Raw genomic sequence first — 20,082 nt, 5'->3', positions numbered from 1 at the left:
TGTCCGCTGCTGGAGGAGCAAGCTTGGTTGGGGAGATCAAAAATCTCACCCCAACCGGCTTAAAATCAATCAAGGGAGCGGGAGGTCTGTTAATATAGACCTCCGATCCTGCTCCCTTGCTATGCGCGCGGCAACTGATGCTGTGCGTCGGGATTTGATGTCAGATCCCGGCACACAGCACTGAAGCCACGCCCACCTTCTTTACTGCACCGGAAGGACAGGACACAGAAGAAGAAGAAGAGTCAAGAGGAAGAACGAAGAGGAGGAAAAGTAACTAACAGAGGACAGGTAGGAAAACATTAAGTGAGAGTGGATTAGTAAGTGTGTGAGAGTGATGGGTGTTATGCTGTAGTTTATGCTGAATGTTTGTGAATGTGTGTGTGTGTGTGTGTGTGTGATAGCATGGATGTGTAAGGGGGGGGGGTAGCATGGCATAGGGAGGCTGTAATCACATTAATATGATGCCCAGGTTCCAGCATGTACTGGCTGCCTGGGCATGATAGGAGTGTGATTGCTGTTAGCAATTATATATATATATATGTGTATATATATGTATATATGTGTATATGTATATATGTGTGTATATATATGTATATATGTGTGTGTGTATATATGTGTATATATATATATATATGTGTATATATATATATATATTTGTGTATATATATATATATATATATATATATTTGGGTCTAAACTAAAACAAAACATAATCCCACCAACCTCTTTGATGATCTCTTTTGTGCATAGCAAGCTCTGCTGCTTCCAAACAAACTCTCTTTCTCTCCCTCTGTCCAACAGGTCAGGTTATATTGCAGTCAGTGCAGCTAATTACTTGCAGCTGACCAGTGCATTGGAGTCAGCTTAAACTCCCGGCCTGGAACCCGTGTCAGTCCAGGTGCATGTAAACTGCGGGGTGGAGCACCAGCCTGCCCTATATGTCGTATAAAACCCTGCAAAATCGAGGGGGAATGTATACCCCTTCCACGACAACACCCGGCACCTTGTTACAATATATATTGATCCTTTATGCAGCCCGGAGCCCCCGCTCATGATTCGCTCATAATTAATTTTTGCGGTGAGAATTTCACCTTTAGAATAGACCATGGAGTCAAAAGGGTTGGAAATATATAGCTCCACCCCCTTGCAATTTTTTCAGCTCCACCAACTTTATATGGACTGTAGAAGCATATTGTGCGCACAAAATTTTGGCTCTGGGAAAAATTTTGCACAACAGAAATTTGGGAACATTGCTGATAAGGTGTTCAATGAATGAAACAGCCCCCTTAAGAAAATCTTACATTTTATAGTCCTGTAAGCTTGTGAGCCGGCTCTCTCCACCTAATGTATCGGTTTGTCTTAGTCGGTAAATTGTAGCCTTGTCATACCCCTTGAATATATGAAGAAGTGATGCGTAAAGTGTTGGCACTATATATATAAAAGATAATAATAATAAGAAGAATAAGAATACTAAACATATGTAATGATATTTACAAACATGTTCATAATAACAGCTTATGAATACAATATGAGGGGCTGGCTATCTTAACTTACAACTTACTGTGTAGTGTGCATGTGTTTTCCCACCCCATTAGGTATTCTTCTCTTTCTGTGGAAGCCTGCCTTCCTTAAGTGCATGACATTTCCTCGGGGCCCCCTACTTCACCAAGCAACATGTCCACCATGTCAGCTTTGCCCAAAACAGCTTATAAGTGCTATTGTTGCCCCTAAAAAAGTAATCAGTGTTATATTGGTCCCAAACAGCTCATCTGTGTCATTTTTGCTTCTAAGCAGCTTTTCTAAAGTCTTTGCCACCAAACAGCTTGTCCATGCCACCTCTGCCCCCAAACAGCTTATTAGTGCCCCGAAACAGCGTGTATGTGCCATTTGTGTCACCAAACAGCCTGCTTATGCTCCTAACAGGTTGCTTGTGCCATCTTTGCCCCCAAACAGCTTGTTGGTGTCTCCAAACAGCTTGTTTGTGTCATGGCTCTCCCCACACAGCCAGACACAGTGTGCAGGGAGAGACTGTGGGCATGACTGGCACCTCCTAGGCTGGGGGCAGGCCTTTGCAGCCCCTCCCTTAGTGACCTACACGCTGGTATACATTTTACACACAATATCCGTTCCAGTTCATCCCAAAGGCGTTTAATGAGGTTGAGATAAAGGCTCTGTGAGGGGCAGTCAAGTTCTTTGAAACTCTCAAAAACAGCCCCATACCATCTCCTCTGCCAAACTTTATAGTTGGCGCATTGCAGTCAGGCAGTAAACATTCTCCTGGAATCCCCCAAACCCAGACTCACCCATTAGACTGCCAAACAGAGAAGCGTGATTTGTCACTCCACAGAACACTGCTCCAGAGTCCAGTGGTGGAGTGCTTTACACCACTCGATCTGACTCTTGGCATTGTATTTGGTGATGTGAGGCTCGTATGCAGCTGCTCAGCAATGAAATTTCCTTCCATAAAGCTCCTGCTGCACCGTTTTTGTGCTGATGTTAATGCTAGTGGAAATTTGGAACCCTTCAGCTGTGGAATCACCAGAGCATTGGTGACTTTTACTCACTATCCGCCTCTGTGACTTTACATGGTCTTCTACTTCGTCGTTGAGTTGCTGCTGTTCCTAAACATTTCCACTTTCCAACAATACAACTTACAGTTGACAGTGTAATATCTAGACGGGATAAAATTTTACCAATTGACTTGGTGGTCTCCTATAATAGTACTACACTTAAATTCACGACCCATTTTTCACACGTTTTGTAAATACAGACTGCATTACTAGGTGCTAGATTTTATACACCAGTGGCAATGGGTCTTATTGAAACACCTCAATTCAATAATTAAGAGATGTGTAGCTTTTGTCCATATAGTGTATATGCTCATGCAAACACACACACATGCTAGCATGCACACTTACACATAACACTCATGCTAACACAGATTTAGCTCAAACTCACTGATGCTTACATGCACACACTTATTCTAATGCTACTACACAGACTTACACACACACTCATGCTAATACACACACACACATTCATACAGTCATGCTCACATTCCAACTTATGCTAACACATGCACATTCACTGTTACTTACACACAAACATGCATGCATACTCACTCCCTCTCTAACGCCCTTATCAACTCTCTCATTCTCTCCGTCCCTCTCAGCCTGCCTCCCTTCTTCACTCACTCCCTTAACCTTCCACACACCTTTCACTCGTCCTCTCGCCCTCCCACCGCTTACCCCTTAACGTCCTGTTTTTGCAAATATTATTAAACTTAATATTCAAACAAATTAGAATAAATTTGTTATAAATTTGGAATAGCAAACCAAACATCACAAACAAACAAAAACAAGTCTATGCATTATTGTTAGCTTTTTAGTAAGTTCATGATCTCACCTTCATAGATCATGATGCCTAAATACATAAAAGACTTATATAATAGGATCTAGCATTAGGGCAATGGTTATTATTTAATTAACTTAAATAAGTTAACAAATATGCAGGATGACACAATTGAAGATGTTGAAGATAAATCACACACATATTTATATATATATATATATATATATTAGCACCTATTGGCAGTAGGCATCTCATTGAACTTTGAAAAATTAATTTGTTACAAACATTCTGAGAAATATAGATGAATGTCCCTTAGTTATAATTAATGCAATTAATGCAATGAACATTTCTGGTGCCCTTTGATGTCTTATAATTTATTTAGGAGTCTGATGTTTCCAGTTTTTCGTATAAAATAGAAAAAGAAATGTTCACCATTTATAATTTGTGTTCTACTGAATTAATCATGAAATATATTCCAGGGTATATGTGAATGTAGGTCACAGGAAGACAAGCCACAGATGGAACAAAGGTCTTTACGGTATCAGCTTTTAACAGTAGTGCAACATGAGGACAGCATTACATTCTGTAAAGCAAAAGGATATATGACTTTGTTTGACAGTAGGATATTGTATTATAGATGCCCTTGAAACAGAATAGTAATTGAAGAATGACTGCTCACCAATGGAAGACATTTTTTTTTCCTTATTTAAAAAATATTTATTGCAGTAATTGGCAAGCAGTATGGCAATAAATTTTAAACTGATCTAAGATTCCTAACTAGTTGTTTGCAAAAATATTAAATGATAAATGTGTGTAAGAACAAAATGGTTACTAGCTAATGTTACACAGAAGGTCATGTGTAGCAGAGACTCCAATTAATTATATGTAGCCCATGCTAATAAAAAAACATCTGTGAAGAATGAATGTGTTGCATTTATAGAACATGTCATTTGATGACAGATAAGAACCATATCTTTGATCTTGTCGTAGATTCAGGATATTCAAATACCTATCCCATGAGTATGTTTTAATTTCTTATTTTATTAACCTCTACTACTTTTGATGAGAGACTACTTCACATATCTGTAACTCTCTCAGTAAAGTAATACTTCCTTATACCCATACCTGGGAACTCTCCGGGTTTGGCCCGGAGATTGCCGGGTGAGGCCTGAAGACAATGGCCTCTTGTCCAGATATTTCTCCATTGACATATACATTGTCTGTTAAATCCCTTTATGTATTTAGCTGTTTCTATCACCTCCCAACTCTCTTCTCTCCTCCAAGCTATACGTGTTAAGATCCCTTAGCCTCAGGGGCTTACCTAGAGTATTTGGCACCGGGGTGGATGCTGTATGTGCCACCCCCCCCCCACACACACACACACACTAAAAATAATGTTGGCAAGAATATGTATTTCACAAATTTGTAAACTGTATGTCAACTGGAAAAAACTAGAAACCCAAAAAAGGAAATTAGCCTCCCCGTGCCACAGCTGCCTCTAAAGAGACCTGCCTGTGCCACCGCTGCCCCTGAAGCAGCCTGCCTGTGCCACCACTGCCCCTGCAGCAGCCCGTCTGTGCCACCACTGCCCCTGAAGTAGCCTGGCTGTGCCACCACTGTCCCTGAAGCAGCCTGCTTGTGCCACCTCTGCCCCCCCAACAGCCTACCTGTCCCATTTGTGCCCTACAAACACTCACTTTATTCATTTATTCACTCTCGTGCACCCCCTATCTCTCTTGCAGATGACTGGTCCGGGGGGCGGCCGATCATCACTGGCGCCAAGCAGACGTCTATGCGGCCTCCTAACACGGGCCTACAGCTGACTTCTGTGGTGCCTGCGCACTGTGTGAGAAAACTCTTTCCCCGTCCAGGGGGAGCAGGAACCTAAAGCAGTGAGCTACAGGCCCGCATTAGGGGGCCGACACAGCACCCCCTGATGAGTGGCACCCGGGGCGGACCACCCCCCTCTAGGTACACTACTGCTTAGCCTTTTCTGTTAGTTTTAGTAGCCCTCCCTGAAGCCTCTCCAGAAAGTCTATATCCTTCTGAAGATGTGCAGGTCTGACCAGAGATGAGACAGGAATGCTTCAAATATTAATGCTATTTCACAATAGTGATGGATTACATATATCTTTATGTATCATTATTTAATGTGTCAATGTAATTTTCAATGGCTGATGAATGGAAGACAGTCTGGTAACAAACTGTCCTCTGGGCCCAATGTGTTTGATCTATGCACCCAATAGTTGCTGAATTAATTTAGTTTCTACTCACTTATGCCTAAAGTCAAGCCTACTATAACAGAACATATCATAATTTACCTGTGGTTAGAACATAAGAGCAAAATTTTATAAACAAATATTGCAAATATACAGCAGTTAAAAATCACTTTTTATGTTAAAATACACATTTGAACACTGAAAAGGGAACTACTGATTTTTTATTTTGGCTTCTACATTTGGTTCACAAGGCCTTCTTAAGATCAACTTGCTCATGTTTCTGTCTTGTTAACATTAATTTGGAAACTATGGTAGTCATGGCAACTAATACTATTGCCAAGGAGAGTCCCTAGCATTGTCACTGCACAGTATTCAGTCTGGATTCAGCCATGTCCAGTAAAAACATTACTGTCTAAAGCGACCAATGGCCTGCTTATTTTTCATTCAGTCACTTCTGTATGTTTAATTTGTTACCTAATGGGTAGAGCTTATGTGCATTAGTTGGAGGCACAGTACTAATATTACACTGTACTTCAAATCTCCTTATAGTATCATAACTGTTATTGCTTATATTATTCGGAAACAAGGTAGGTACAACTTCCTTCATATTGAAACCTACAGCATTTTCTTTTTATATATGTGTGTGCATATACTGTATGTATTTGTGCCTTTTGCCTTCAGAACTACCTTCATTCTTCATGGCATACTTTTTACAAGGTGCTGGAAACATTCCTCAGAGATTTTGGTCCTTATGGACATGATGACATCACGCAGTGAGTCCTCTTTCTACCACATTTCAAAGATGCTCAATTGGATTGAGATCGGGAAACTCTGAAGGCCATTGGTGTACAGTGAACTCATTGTTATGTTCATTGGTTTGGTGAATACCTACTTGCTCCGCGGTCCAGTTCTTATGCTCACGTGCCAATTCTAAGCGCACCCTGACTGGTGCACTGTGTGTTTTCTCAGCTTTCAGAACCAGCAAAAACTTTTTCAGTAATTTAAGCTAGCTCATCTGTTGGATTTGATCACACGGGCCAGCCTTCGCCCCCCACGTGCATCAATGAACCTTGGCTGCCCATGACCCTGATGCGATTCACCACTTTTCCTTCCTTGGACCATTTTTGATAGGTACTAACCATTGCAAACCGGGAACACAATTTGGCCCTTCTCACTCAGATTCTTATGCTTGCGCATTTTTCCTGCTTCTAATACATCAACTTTGAGGATAAAATGTTCTCTTGCTGCCTAATATATCCCACCCACTGACAGTGTTACATCAATTCACCTTTTCTTTCTCCCATATGTCCTTCCAGTAGCGCTCAGTTTCTGCTGCTGGTAATTCTGCTGTTACTGTTTTATATGTCAGATATATAAGAACTTAATTTATGATTTATGTTTACTTCTTAATACAATAGCTCCAATCAAAGTTAACATTTCATTATTAAACTATCACCAACCCAATGTATTTTGAATTCATCTCATAAATTGTTGTAACACTATTTTGTATTAGATTTTCTCTGTTCTCCCTGTATTTTTCAGAAATCAATTGAAATTGTAGTGTTCACAATTTAAGAGTTTCTGTTCCCCATTACTTGCAATAGAAAACATGTGACATTTGTAGTTATTGAAGGTGCGGTATCCACTCTGGCGAATGTAACACTTTTGCAACTAAATGCACCATTAGAAAGAAAAAAAAACATTTCTAGCACTTCTGAATAGCCAAACCTCTCCCAGAAATTATTATTTAATCATGTCAAATTTTGTCCGGCTAATTTGTTTTGCTGGCTAATCTTAATAGTTATGTGACATACATGCAGGAACTGATAGATTTTTGCCATAGAACTGAACAGCTTTCTAAAAAAAGGTTTTGTGTCGCTTTAAGAGGATTTTGTGTTGTTTCACATACTAGACAATACATAAGGGGATATAAATGGAACAGCACCATTAGCTGTACCCTGCATAAGATACATACAGTTCTTCTACATTTGATCATCAAAGTTGGTATAACCCCAATGTACATTTGTCTTGCATCAGGGTACCACTAAGAAGACTGTTCACACAAAGGAAGGTTAATTCTATAGAGGAATTTGCATTGTAAAATAAGTCAAATTACTATAACCAAAATAATTTTCCTGCTGCTTGTCCCAATAGGTATACTCTTTATATAAACCCACCCCAGTTAATTGTTTGGTCACAAATTAAGTAAATCTTCGCCAAAATACATACAGTATCAAGGCCAAGGCTTACTAGGCCCAGACCTAGGGCAATAGGTCCAGGGGGATGATATTCTGAGCATTCCTTTCTCAGGTTGCAAAAAAAGGTCACAGCACATTTACATAACATATACATATGTTAATTATTAGAAAATTTAGGTAAATAGATTGTAAGCTTGCGAGCAGGGCTCTCTCCACCAAATGTATCGGTTTGTCTTAGTCTGTCAATTCTTGTCTTGTCATATCCCTTGAATTTATGTATTGTATTAAGCGCTGCGTAAACTGTTGGCGCTATATAAATAAAGGATAATAATAATAATAATAATAATAATAATAATAAATAGACAAAAAATACTTATTTCCCCTCCCCCAATAAAGCAAAAGTGAATATCATGAGTTACAGAGAGATACAGAGCTTGCCTTAACAAAATCACAATAAATGCTTGTAAAACTTGTAACCTGTGTAATCACATATGAAGTAGATTTTTTTGTTAAATTCACGTACCAATGGTGCTAATTAAACAAGCATCAAAGACGTATTAACTTTTCTGCTGCGTATGGCCCAGTGTGTCCTATATTAGATACTAGTACATTGATGCAGGTGCGCTTAAAAGACAGAAGAGCTACTTCAAAGTTTAAAATTAAACATCAAAGCTTGGAACAGAACAAAGTAGAAAGTAAACAACAAAACAGCAGGACATCAAGTACTATGGATACATTTGGAATACATAATACATATTTGATGTTTGTTCTAAGCAATCAGAATATATAAATATATATATATATATATATATATATATATATATATATATATATATATATATATATAGTGCATTCTGCCTTTTTTACATTTCTTTCTTTTTCATTCTTTAGAATACACTGACATGACATGGCGCCAAATCTTCCTCTGTCCCTACTTCCAAGTGTAAACAAAAGGGATGGTTTTTAACCCCTTCGTGACAAAGGCTGATTTTACTTTTTGTACCCTTCGTGACAATGGCTGTTTTATCGTTTCTGCGGTGTTTGTGTTTAGCTGTAATTTTCTCTTAACCCATTTACTAAACCCACACAAGTTATATATTGTTTTTTTCAGGACAAGAAGGGCTTTCTTCAGACACCAAATTTTTTTTCATATGATGTAATTTCCTATAATAAAAATAATAAAATATGACGAAAAATTGAAAAAAAAACACATTTTCTCACTTTTATTTGAAAAATCTTTTATTCATCATAAAAAACTACTGAAAAAACCTGCTAAATAGATTCTACTATTTGTCCCGAGTTTAGAAATACCCAATGTTTTTATGTTTTTTTGCTTTCTTCTACACGTTATGGGGCAATAAGTACAAGTAGCGTTTTGCTAATTCAAAACCATTTTTCTCTGAATCTGGTAATTCTGTCTCTATGTGGTATTTGGGGCATCTTTGAAGCCAGCAAATTAAATTTACCCCACCAAACCATATATTTTTGAAAACTAGACACCCCAGGGTATTTTAGATGCTGATAGTTTAACCCTTTCCATGCACTAATCCTACCACCAACCCTTGTCAAAGTTTGGGATAGTAATTGTTTTTGGTGTTTTTTTCACATACTTTGTACTTCAGGTGTGAAATTACAGCTCCTGGTATATGTTGCTGTCACACAACACCCAGATATGTGTCCAGCAACATCTCCTGAGTACATTGATACCCCACATGCATGGGTTTGTCAGATTGTTTGGGGGCAAAAGGGCCACATTTGGAACATGAGCAATTCAAATTCAGTAGGAATTTTACATCTGGGTAAAGAAAAATGCTTGTACCCAACTATCAGTAGGGACAGGTTACAAGAAAGCCTGGCCTATCTCCAAGAAGGGATTTGATCTAGCACCTTAAGTGGTCCCTCATGCCACGGAATGGACACAGGGTTCACTTGACAGTGCAAATAAAAACGCTTAAAAATGGTGGAGCAAATAAAAGCTAAAAAACAGTAAATGTAACAAAAAATTAAAAAAAAATACAAAAATGGAGCAGGAACAAAAAAAAAATTAAAAATGGGAAACTGTGTGATACAGCTTGAAGTAGTCACCGACACAGAGTGCAGGTTTTCCAGGGCAATCTGGACAGTAAAATGTGGTGTCCTTTCTTTGCCCCCTGCTGTAACATACCCTGCATCTCTTTTGGGGATTCTGCTTCTTTGCTGTAGGGGGGATTTTAAAAATAAAATGGGTAGCCCCAATTCTGTTGGTTCCCATCACTACTTGGGGACCAGGTGCATCACGGTACAAGATACCTGAAATTACTTCGAGCTGAAACTGCAAAAAAGACAGCTTCAGCCCAGTGTCTGCTTTTTTGTGCAGCAAAAAAGCGTTATAGGTTGCAATTTGCATTAGATAAATTGCAACCTTCTTGTACCAGGCCTTTGTCTTCCTCATAATGAGGTAGGGCTGTAGGAGTTGATCTGACAGATCAACTCCACCCATGTGCTTGTTATAGGCCCTGATGCACACTGGCTTTGTAGTGACCCCAGCTCTGCCACGGACAGAAACCTCCACGGTTCTCTCATCGTGGATGGTGCTCAGCATGCACACCTCTTTTCTGTCCCTGAACTTCAATGCCAAAAGCTCCTCTTGGCGTAGAGCTGAGGTCTCCCCCTTTCCTAGCCGGGTTCGTACCAGGCGTTGTGGGAAACCCAAGCGGTTCTTTTTTATAGAACCGCAAGCTACCGTATCGAAACAATACAGCAGCTTGAACAAAGGGACGCTTGTATAGAAGTTATCTACATACAAGTGGTAGCCTTTGTTCATAAGGGGGAATATTAGGTCCCAAACAATCTTGGCACTGGTGCCCAGATGATCTGGGCAACCTGGAGGGTCAAGGTAGCTATCCTTACCCTCGTATACCCGGAAGGCATGAGTATATCCTGTCTCGCTCTCGCAGAGCTTATACACCTTCACTCCATACCTGGAGTGCTTGGAAGGAATATACTGCTTGAATCCCAACCTTCCTTTATATTTCATTAGGGATTCATCCACGCAGATATTCTTTCCAGGTGTATAAACCTCTGGAAACCTGGCAGCGAGATGGGTAATCAGGGGGCGGATTTTGTACAGCCTATCAAACTGGGGGTCCTCCTTAGGGGGGCACAGGCTGTTGTCGCTAAAATGCATGAAACGAAGAATCATTTCATACCTTTGCCTAGTTATAGTTTGGGCAAAAATGGGGGTACTAAAGATGGGGCTGGTGCTCCAGTAGGAGCGGATGGAGGGCTTTTTTATAATGCCCATTAACATTGTGAGTGCCCAGAATTTAAGAAATTCTGGCACGTCAATGGGAGTCCATGGCTGTTTTGCCCAAAAAGAATTAGGGCTAGCAGCACGGTGCTGCTGGGCATAAATGTTTGTTTGTGTGACAATGTCTCCCAAGACATCGTCTCCCAAAAAAACCTGCACAAATTGCAGTGGAGTGAATCCTGTAACATCAATATTGATGCCAGGAATTCCAGAAAAAGGAGGGATAGCTGGCTTGTACCTATTAGGCGCTACCCATGCCTCTGGTGCACTGCCACGACTACGTGTGGTAGGCGTCCTAACAGCCACAGATACATCACTAGATGTATCTGTGAACTGACCAACGTCAAAATCTGACGCTGTATCAGTGGCCTCAGAATCTGTGGCCAAAAAGGCATACGCCTCCTCAGCCGTATACCGCTGCATGGTAAGAATTGCAGCAAAAATAGTGGGGAAGGAAAGGGTTAATGGCTATAATAAAAAATAAAAAAAAACCTAAAAAAAACTAAAAAAAGTAAAAAAAATGTAAAAAAAAAACAAAACCCAAAAACAATTGCCACTATGCAAGATCACTGTTTATGCAGTGATCAATGGCAATGAAGGGGTTAATATTATATGGGTGGCTCTTATAAGAGCCTTTGGATCAATATATATATATTTTTATTAGGGAATACCTGAAATACCAGAACACACCGATCTGTCTCTCTCCCTCACTAGAAGCAAGTGAAGGAGGGGGGCAGATCCAATACTGATCAAAGGCAATGTTTAGAAAACATTGCCTTTGATTTATCAAATCATGATCACTCTTATGAGTGATCTGACCACTAGGGGTGTTATTCACTGGATGTCCATGACATCCAGCAACACCCCCCCGATGATGTCAGCAGGCTCCGCCCCCCGGCTTGATGGGCGCCGCCATCTTGAAACACCGCGTGTGTTTCGAAGGCACCGGGAAGGTAAGTTGAGCATTTAGGAAGCGATCGCGAGTCGCTTCCTTTGCTAAACAGGTGTTGCAAAGATGCCTCGATACTGAGGCATCTTAGCAACACCAGCTAAGCAAAGGAAGCGACTCGCGATCGCTTCCTAAACCCGTTTTTCGGCGGCGGGCGCCGCCATGTTTGAAAGACGTGCAGTCTTTCAAACATGTTTTTTTTTTGCTCCTAGGAGCGATCGGGGGGGGGCGGGAATGTTTTTTTTGGTGTTGCTCAATGCCTCGATGTCGAGGCATTAGAGCAACACCGTTTGAGTGAAAAAATCGATCACGGATCGATTTTTTTCACCCGTTTAAAGACGTGCCGGTCCTGGCACGTCAATTGTCATAATCGTCACGATTTTCAGTGACGTGCCTGGACCGGCAATTGTCACGAAGGGGTTAAAAGACCTTTTGGTGTTACAGAAGCTGAGAAGCCACTTTGTGGGGTTCAGTGTTTTCATTTCAGGGTTTTTGTTCGGTTAATCTTCAAGTCTTATTAACATTTTTTTTTTTAGGGAAATGATCAGGTTTCAAGGCTTTGTAAGAGAGATCGCTATAGATTGGTAGATCTTAATGGCGAATGTTATATTGGTACACAAAAACAGATTTTTGTGTTTTGGTAGTCTTCTAAACATTTAAGTTAAAATATGCACTTTGGAATAACTATTTCTGGCTTAGCATAAGTTATTTATATTCAAAACTAGTGCAGGGTGACGTGTTTGATGCAGGAGAAGCCAAGAAACATTTTTCCTCAGACACAAATGGCTAATTGAAGAGATGGGCAGACGTATTTATCACTGCTTGCAATATTATAGGGTACAGAAAAAATATTTGCCTTTTGAGTGGAACCCTAGTCTATTTTCATCTGCAATAGCTATATGATTAGTTCCATCATACTCAGTATTGACCTGGAGTCTCCAGTTGGAGCAACTGTTTGACTGGGTCTTTTGTTTCAGCTTCCTCTTTCTACGGGTGGGGATTTTTGTAAAGCAGCATATTATAAACAATCACCATTGTAAAAAATATTCTAGAAAGGGCAACACGTAACTCACCATTGTCATTCCCTTGCCTGATTTCTTCTGCGGTTCGATCTATGAGCACATACAAAGACCATACAACACATGTGATGGCAATGATGTGAAATGTTACAGAACATACTATCTTCCTTCTTTCACTTTTTGTCATCTGCAATTTTTCCCACTGGAAAAGAAGATAAAGAAATTAAAATACACAGAAAATTAAGGGATTACCTAAAAAATTTTGACAAAACAGGTAGCACTATCATTATGCAACTTGTTTGAATATAAGTACTGTTAAACAATTCTACTACTAGTCTCCAATTTGTACAAATATTTTTGTTGGATTTGGAAATATAATTGTATATCATATAATATCCGATTTCATATAATATAAATATATATAACCAGTTCTATCCTCCACCAGGGTGATAAAAAGACAACAACATTAAAAGGAAACAGCCCATCAAAAAACTATAACATGATAATCAATACTGAGTTAAATTAAGAAAGATTTTTTTATATGAATGTTTATTTGTAATTTGTTTAAAATCTGTTAAATCATTGATCCGCATAGGATTATTATTCAGACCTTTCATGCAAACTAACTATTATGGGCAACTATGGACCCAGTTAAAATGTATTAAAATTCACTTTTCAAACATTCAAGTTGGGTTTATTTTGTTAAATTCTTTACTCTGCATTCACTTGGTATTCCTATAATACATTTAATTCCACTCATGAAGATATTTACAGCTATACAGAGATATTGACCTTTGTCAACTGTCGTCACACTGTCAAAATACAGAAAATGTCTAAATCCCATATGAGTTTATAACATGATCATATATGTCAATCTTATTTTTTTAAATTACATTTTTGTTTTTTTTATACTTTAACACCATACTCACATTGATTTTTTTATTGGCTCTTTGCAAACCTTTGAATTTCATTCCCTATCACACACAGGTAGGACAAGGAATGAAAGGATGTACTGTATATAGTATACAGACTTTTATTACCATTCATAACTAAATTTACAATTCACATCAACGCTTTCACATTGGTTTGTATTTTAATGAAATTTGCCTTTTCATTAATTTGTAAAAATGTCCAAAACGAGGAGGGGCCCCAACAAAACAAACGAAAACGAAGCAGAAAACTCCATATTTTCATTTAGTTATTTTTTCACTTTCACGCTCTCAATGTGTTCCCACCTACTCCGTCAACCACTTCTGTACCCCCATCTCCATTTCAACAGCTCCTCTTCTTGTCTTTCACCTTCTTGTTCTTTGCGTCTTCTGTCTTCTTTTTTGGTCCGTTTCTCCCTGCTATTTACCTCAATATTAAGCACACCTGGAGCAGTTCTGCAAAAGGGCTGAGCCTGTGTACACACTCTCCTCCTCTTAGAGTCCAGTATAATGCAGAAGGATCCGCTGAGAAATAGAAGCATTTCTGCACTTCTCTTACTCCTCAAATCTCTCTGCATTATTCTGGCCTCTTGGGGTACCTCCAAAAAATGGTGATCCACCAGGCTCCACCATTTTGCAGAAGCAGACCAAAAAATAAGAAAGGATACTTAAGAAGTTAAGAACAAGAGGAAAGACAATTAGCTCAGCAGAAGAAAAATTAGACAGGGACACATAAGTGGTTGGGGAGAACATAGGGAGACATTGAGAGAGGGCATGAGAGGGTAAGAGAGAGTTACTGTGTGAGACAGAGTGAGAGTGAATGAGGGTGAGTGACAACACATTTGCTTCTGAATTGAAAAACCCTCTGAATTTCATTTAAACCAATATAAAATTGTCCAAAAACAGACCAAAATCAAAATGAAAAATTTGTCCGGATTGTTTTTTGGCCCATGTTCACAAGTCTAGTATTTTATGACTGTTTTATGACAATGAGATGGTTGAGTTAACTCTTGAATAAACTCTTTAAGAACTCATGAACATGAGAAGTTGCTTTTGAGATATTGTTTTCCCATGTTATTTTTAAAAAAATTTAAATAGGGTGTTTGGATTTACTGCAATTTCCAGATTATTAAGTAGATAAAAAAAATGGAAAAATTATATCTCAAAGACAAGAGCAAATTCATGATGTCTTAAAAATCCATTTATGATTTATCTCAAGCGATTTGCTTGCAAGCAATCACCCTCAACTGCTTCACTCTTGTCCTCCAACCTCTTTGCTGGTCCTTTTCCAACCTGTTTTCTTCCCACATTACTTTATTGAGGTAGCCTTCACCAAAAGAACACACTAATAAAACAAAAGATCACTTCTTATTTATCTGCTTGGACCAGTACACATTTTAATTTTACCGAACTTCTTAAATTCATAGCAATGTTTGAAAACAAGGAGGAACCCCACAAAACTGCAAAGAGCTCCAGATTTTTGTTTGCATTTTGTTGCTTTTTCCCTCTCTGACTCTTATGCTCTCTCACCCATGCTCTCTCTCTGTGTCTCCCTACCTTCTCCCCTGACCGTTCCATGTACCTGTCTTCTTTTCCTCAGCTGCGCTTCTTCTCTTGTTTTTCTGTTTTCTGACTTTCTTCTGTCTTTTTTCTTTGTCTGCTTCTCCTTGGTATCAGCTCCATTAACCAGCCCTTAGAGTGCTTCTGCAAGACCTCCATGCACACCCTCTCCACCAATTGGAAGAATGAGGGAGAGGCTGTCTCCGTGGCTCCGCCCTTTTGTGGAGGTAATCCAAGAGGCCAGACTAATGCAGATTAATACGTGGAGAAAGAGAGGTGCACTTAATTAATTCTCAGCCCGTTTTTCAGTTTAATTTTCTCATTCCACTGCTCTTCATCTGTTGCCCTACTGTGCCAGTCATTCAAATGGTTCCTATCAAAATACATTTAAAATGGCTAATAAGAACTACATGTCCCTTCTAGTCTGCTCCTTATTTTAAATGTAAAGGCTCACACTTTCATTTTTCCTTGGTCTTGTATCCCATACATGTCTAAATTCCTCTGCCACTTCTGCTAGGCGCATGTTCCCCTTATCAATCACCTCAGTTACGTAAAAGTCCTTCCATTACATTTTAGCCTCTGATTCTCACTTATGATCTTTCAACTATGACCTCTTGTCAGGGGAGGGCTGGCAGCCTAAGGCCTGGGGGGCAAGTCAAGTCAAGTGGCCCATTGTGCCACCGAATCAGCCCCTCTTTTCCTGATTTTCTAACTCATATTGATTATAAAAATACAAATATGATTCAAATGTGGTTTAACATAAGTAAATTTAATAGCAACAAAGGATAGTAAAAAAAAACGCAAAACCTAATGTCCCCCTGATGCTCAGCCAGGTAAATGTCCCCCATGATACTGGCTGAGAATTATGGGACATATAGTACACATCAGCAGGGAAAGTCTAATATGAGTACCCTACCAGGATCAAGTAGGCCCATACACTCTCAAATATTAATTCCCTGGAAGAGCTGATTGGGGACAGAGCTGACACTGGAGAGCTGAATGGGCACAGTAATGACATGGGGGGCTGAACGGGGACAGAGGTGACACTGGGAGGGGCTGATTGGGGACAGAGGTGACACTGGTGAGCTTAATGGGGACAGTAATGACATGGGGGGCTGAATGGGGACGGAGGTGACACTGGAGAGCTGAATGGGGACAGTAATGACACGGGGGGCTGAATGGGGACAGAGGTGACACTTGGAGGGGCTGATTGGGGACAGAGGTGACACTGGTGAGCTGAATGGGGACAGCAATGACATGGGGGGCTGAATGGGTACAGAGGTGACACTGGAGAGCTGAATGGGGACAGTAATGACATGGGGGGCTGAATGGGGACAGAGGTGACACTGGAGAGCTGAATGGGGATAGTAATGACACTGGGAGGGGCTGATTGTGGACAGAGGTGACACCGGGAGGGTATGATTGGGGACACAGGTAACACTGGGGAGCTGAATGTGGACAGCAATGACATGGGGGTGCTGAATGCAGACAAAGGTGACACTGGGAGGGGCTGATTGGGGACAGAGGTGATACTAGAGAGCTGAATAGGGACAGCAATGACATGGGGGGGCTGATTGGGGACAGAGGTGACACTGGGAGGGGCTGATTGGGGACAGAGGTGACACTGGAGAGCTGAATGGGGACAGTAATGACATGGGGGGCTGATTGGGGACAGAGGTGACACTGGTTGGGGCTGATTGGGGACAGAGGTGACACTGGAGAGCTGAATGGGGACAGTAATGACATGGGGGGCTGAAAGGGGACAGAGGTGACACTGGGAGGGGCTGATTGGGGACAGAGGTGACACTGGAGAGCTGAATGGGGACAGTAATGACATGGGGGGCTGAAAGGGGACAGAGGTGACACTGGGAGGGGCTGATTGGGGACAGAGGTGACACTGGAGAGCTGAATGGGGACAGTAATGACATGGGGGGCTGAAAGGGGACAGAGGTGACACTGGGAGGGGCTGATTGGGGACAGAGGTGACACTGGAGAGCTGAATGGGGACAGTAATGACATGGGGGCTGATTGGCGACAGAGGTGACACTGGTTGGGGCTGATGGGGGACAGCAATGACATGGGGAGCTGAAAGGGGACAGAGGTGACACTGGGAGGGGTTAATTGGGGACAGAGGTGGCACTACCTTTTTTTTTTTTTTTTTACCGAATACAAAAGAATAATATATAATTTGTAAAAAGACTGGTTTAATAACCTTCTTCCACTTCTTCGTCTAGGCCTCCGTCTCCTCGTAGCTGCAGACTGCCGTTTCTACTTTGTGTCACTAACATCCGGTGCTCCAGCAGTCTGAGTGCGAGGGGGCGGAGCTTTCACTCCTGACGCTGCTCCCATCATAACTAGGCAGCCAATCTAATCTAAACGGCCGATGCGTGCTGCTGATGCCGCCGGCCGGAGCTTCTTTAATACTTTTTTATTTTTTTTATTTATTATGGCAAGCCAATCCGGCTTGCCATATTAAATAAAAAAAAAAAATTAAAGTAGCGCCAGCCGGCGGCATCGGCAGCACGCATCGGCCATTTAGATTGGATTGGCCGCATAGTGATGGGAGCAGCGTGAGGGGTGAAAGCTCCGTGCGAGGGGGCGGAGCTTTCAACCCTCACGCTGGCACTGCTCCCATCAGTAGGCGGCCATCGCACACAGCCGCTGGGTGCTGATGCTGCCGGCCGGCTCTGCTTTAATACCTTTTTTTAAAGGATCGGCTTGCCGCTTGCCATAGTAAGTAAGTAAAAAAAAAAAGTATTATAGTAGCACCGGCCGGCGGCATCAGCACCCAGCGGCCGTTTAGATTAGATTTCGGGTGGCCTGGGGGGCAATTGCCCCCCTGCCCCCCGGCCCAGCCCGTCCCTGCCTCTTGTCCTAATATTTCTCCTTTAAAATACACTTCCCTTCTGTACTTTATTAAATAAATTTTTTTAAATGTTTTCTTTCTGTCTTCCTGGCTATATATATATGGAACCATTCGCCATTAGTCTGTCCAATTCACCCCATTTATGTCCAATCTTATCTCCAAATGTTCTACTAAAATGTCCCCTTTGCTCTACCCAATGGGATGTGACCATTTCTGTACCAGTACATCCAAACATGCATTAATGTTATGGTTAATGTTGTGTATTGTTAATTTTAACAAGTTCACCTAAATCAAACATAAAATACTTTTGTTGCTAAACATCGTGGTTGCTTGTTAATCAATGTTCTAAATTTAATAACTCAATGGTACTCAACCAACTTATAGGAACCGTGTGAGTTGTGAGATAAACAACTCTTAGATATGCTTATTACAGTGATATTGGACTTGCTAGAGTCTCAAGTAGTGAATGATACTCAGTTGGGTAATATAGCATTTGTCTTAATTTTTTTTACAAAATGTAGACAGCACCATTAATTTAAAATATTTCATCACAGATACCTTTCCTATTGCAATGTGATACATATTCATAAGGTTTTGAGAAACAGATGCTGTATTTATATGTTTTTGCTGCCACCTACCTGATACAAATAATACTGGAGTTCTGCATGCATAAAAAACATAGAAACCACTTGGCTACAGTATAAAATAAAATATAAATATATATAGAATTTGATGGCACATAAGAACCATTCAGCCAATTAAGTCTGTCCACTAACACTTGCAAATCCTATTCATTTAGTCCAAAAGGACAAAAGAATATATGCATTAACAAAAAGGGATTTCTAATTGGAGGCCACACAGTATTTAAAATATCATTTCTAGTACTGTTAAATACCCAAAGCCACTCAGAAATAATTATTTAATTACTCATTACAGATTATATTTTTTACTTTATGAGTAATGGTCATTTAACCCTTTTTTGGCACAGGATTCTACTCCCTGTGACAGAAGTATTTTTGCCATTTTTAGCATATCCAAAAAAGTATATTTTTTTCAAGGATGGATAGGACTTTCTCTTTATACTACCTGTTGTTTATCATTTAGTATGAGTCAATTTAAAAAATAACCCATTGTTGCAGTTTTACTTTGGATTCCTTCGCAAAGGAGGTTCAACTGAAAAAAAAATCATCCTCTGCATAGAATAATACCTCACATGCAAAATGCTCCACTATACATACTAAACAATTTTTTATTACTTTTAAACTTTGCATTAGGGGAAAGACAAGGACTTTTTTTAAGGCAGGATTTAAAATGTTTAAAGACCCCAGTGTCTCTCTTGAACTGAATCGTACCTTTATGATGTCATGGTGACATCACTGGAGTCTGTTTGATTATTGATTTTTAATTTATTAATTTTTTGTTCCATTTTTGTAATATTTTTTTCTTAAGTACTTTTTTTAAAAGGAGCAAACAAAGTTTCTCTGTCTTTTCATGTTGATCTCCACTGCTGCTGATCTCAGCTCCATTTCCCTGCATTGCTGATTGCAGTACACCATCAGAAATTTCAGGAGGTTCTATTTGATCATATTTGTACCACACATATATCCCATAATACATGTATACATTATATAACACATTCAACCTCTCTGGGACTTGCCAGGTTTAACCCAGAGTCTCCAAGTGAAGGGTAGCCAACCCTGGC

At 40.2% G+C, this 20,082-nt stretch overlaps 1 protein-coding gene and 1 non-coding gene across 2 annotated transcripts in view; both read right to left on the bottom strand.

Annotated features, from left to right (window-relative positions):
- Window positions 1-20,082, bottom strand: part of LOC149279402 (E3 ubiquitin-protein ligase MARCHF1-like) — a 94,226-nt gene that overhangs the window by 16,608 nt on the left and 57,536 nt on the right. The window contains exon 5 of the mRNA XM_089501222.1: window positions 13,080-13,227. Coding sequence (XP_089357348.1) covers window positions 13,080-13,227 — 148 coding nt within the window. The remainder of the gene's footprint in view (window positions 1-13,079; window positions 13,228-20,082) is intronic.
- On the bottom strand, window positions 9,580-9,709 carry LOC149279403 (small nucleolar RNA SNORA35). Its single transcript, XR_016278583.1, has one exon. It is a non-coding gene; the product is annotated as a small nucleolar RNA SNORA35 (small nucleolar RNA).

This window comes from Sceloporus occidentalis, unplaced genomic scaffold (genome assembly GCF_023333645.1).
Source record: "Sceloporus occidentalis isolate IW3139 unplaced genomic scaffold, rSceOcc1.0.p SCAF_167, whole genome shotgun sequence".
NCBI classification, from domain to species: Eukaryota; Metazoa; Chordata; class Lepidosauria; order Squamata; family Phrynosomatidae; genus Sceloporus; species Sceloporus occidentalis.
This window is presented reverse-complemented; position numbering and strand designations above follow the sequence as displayed.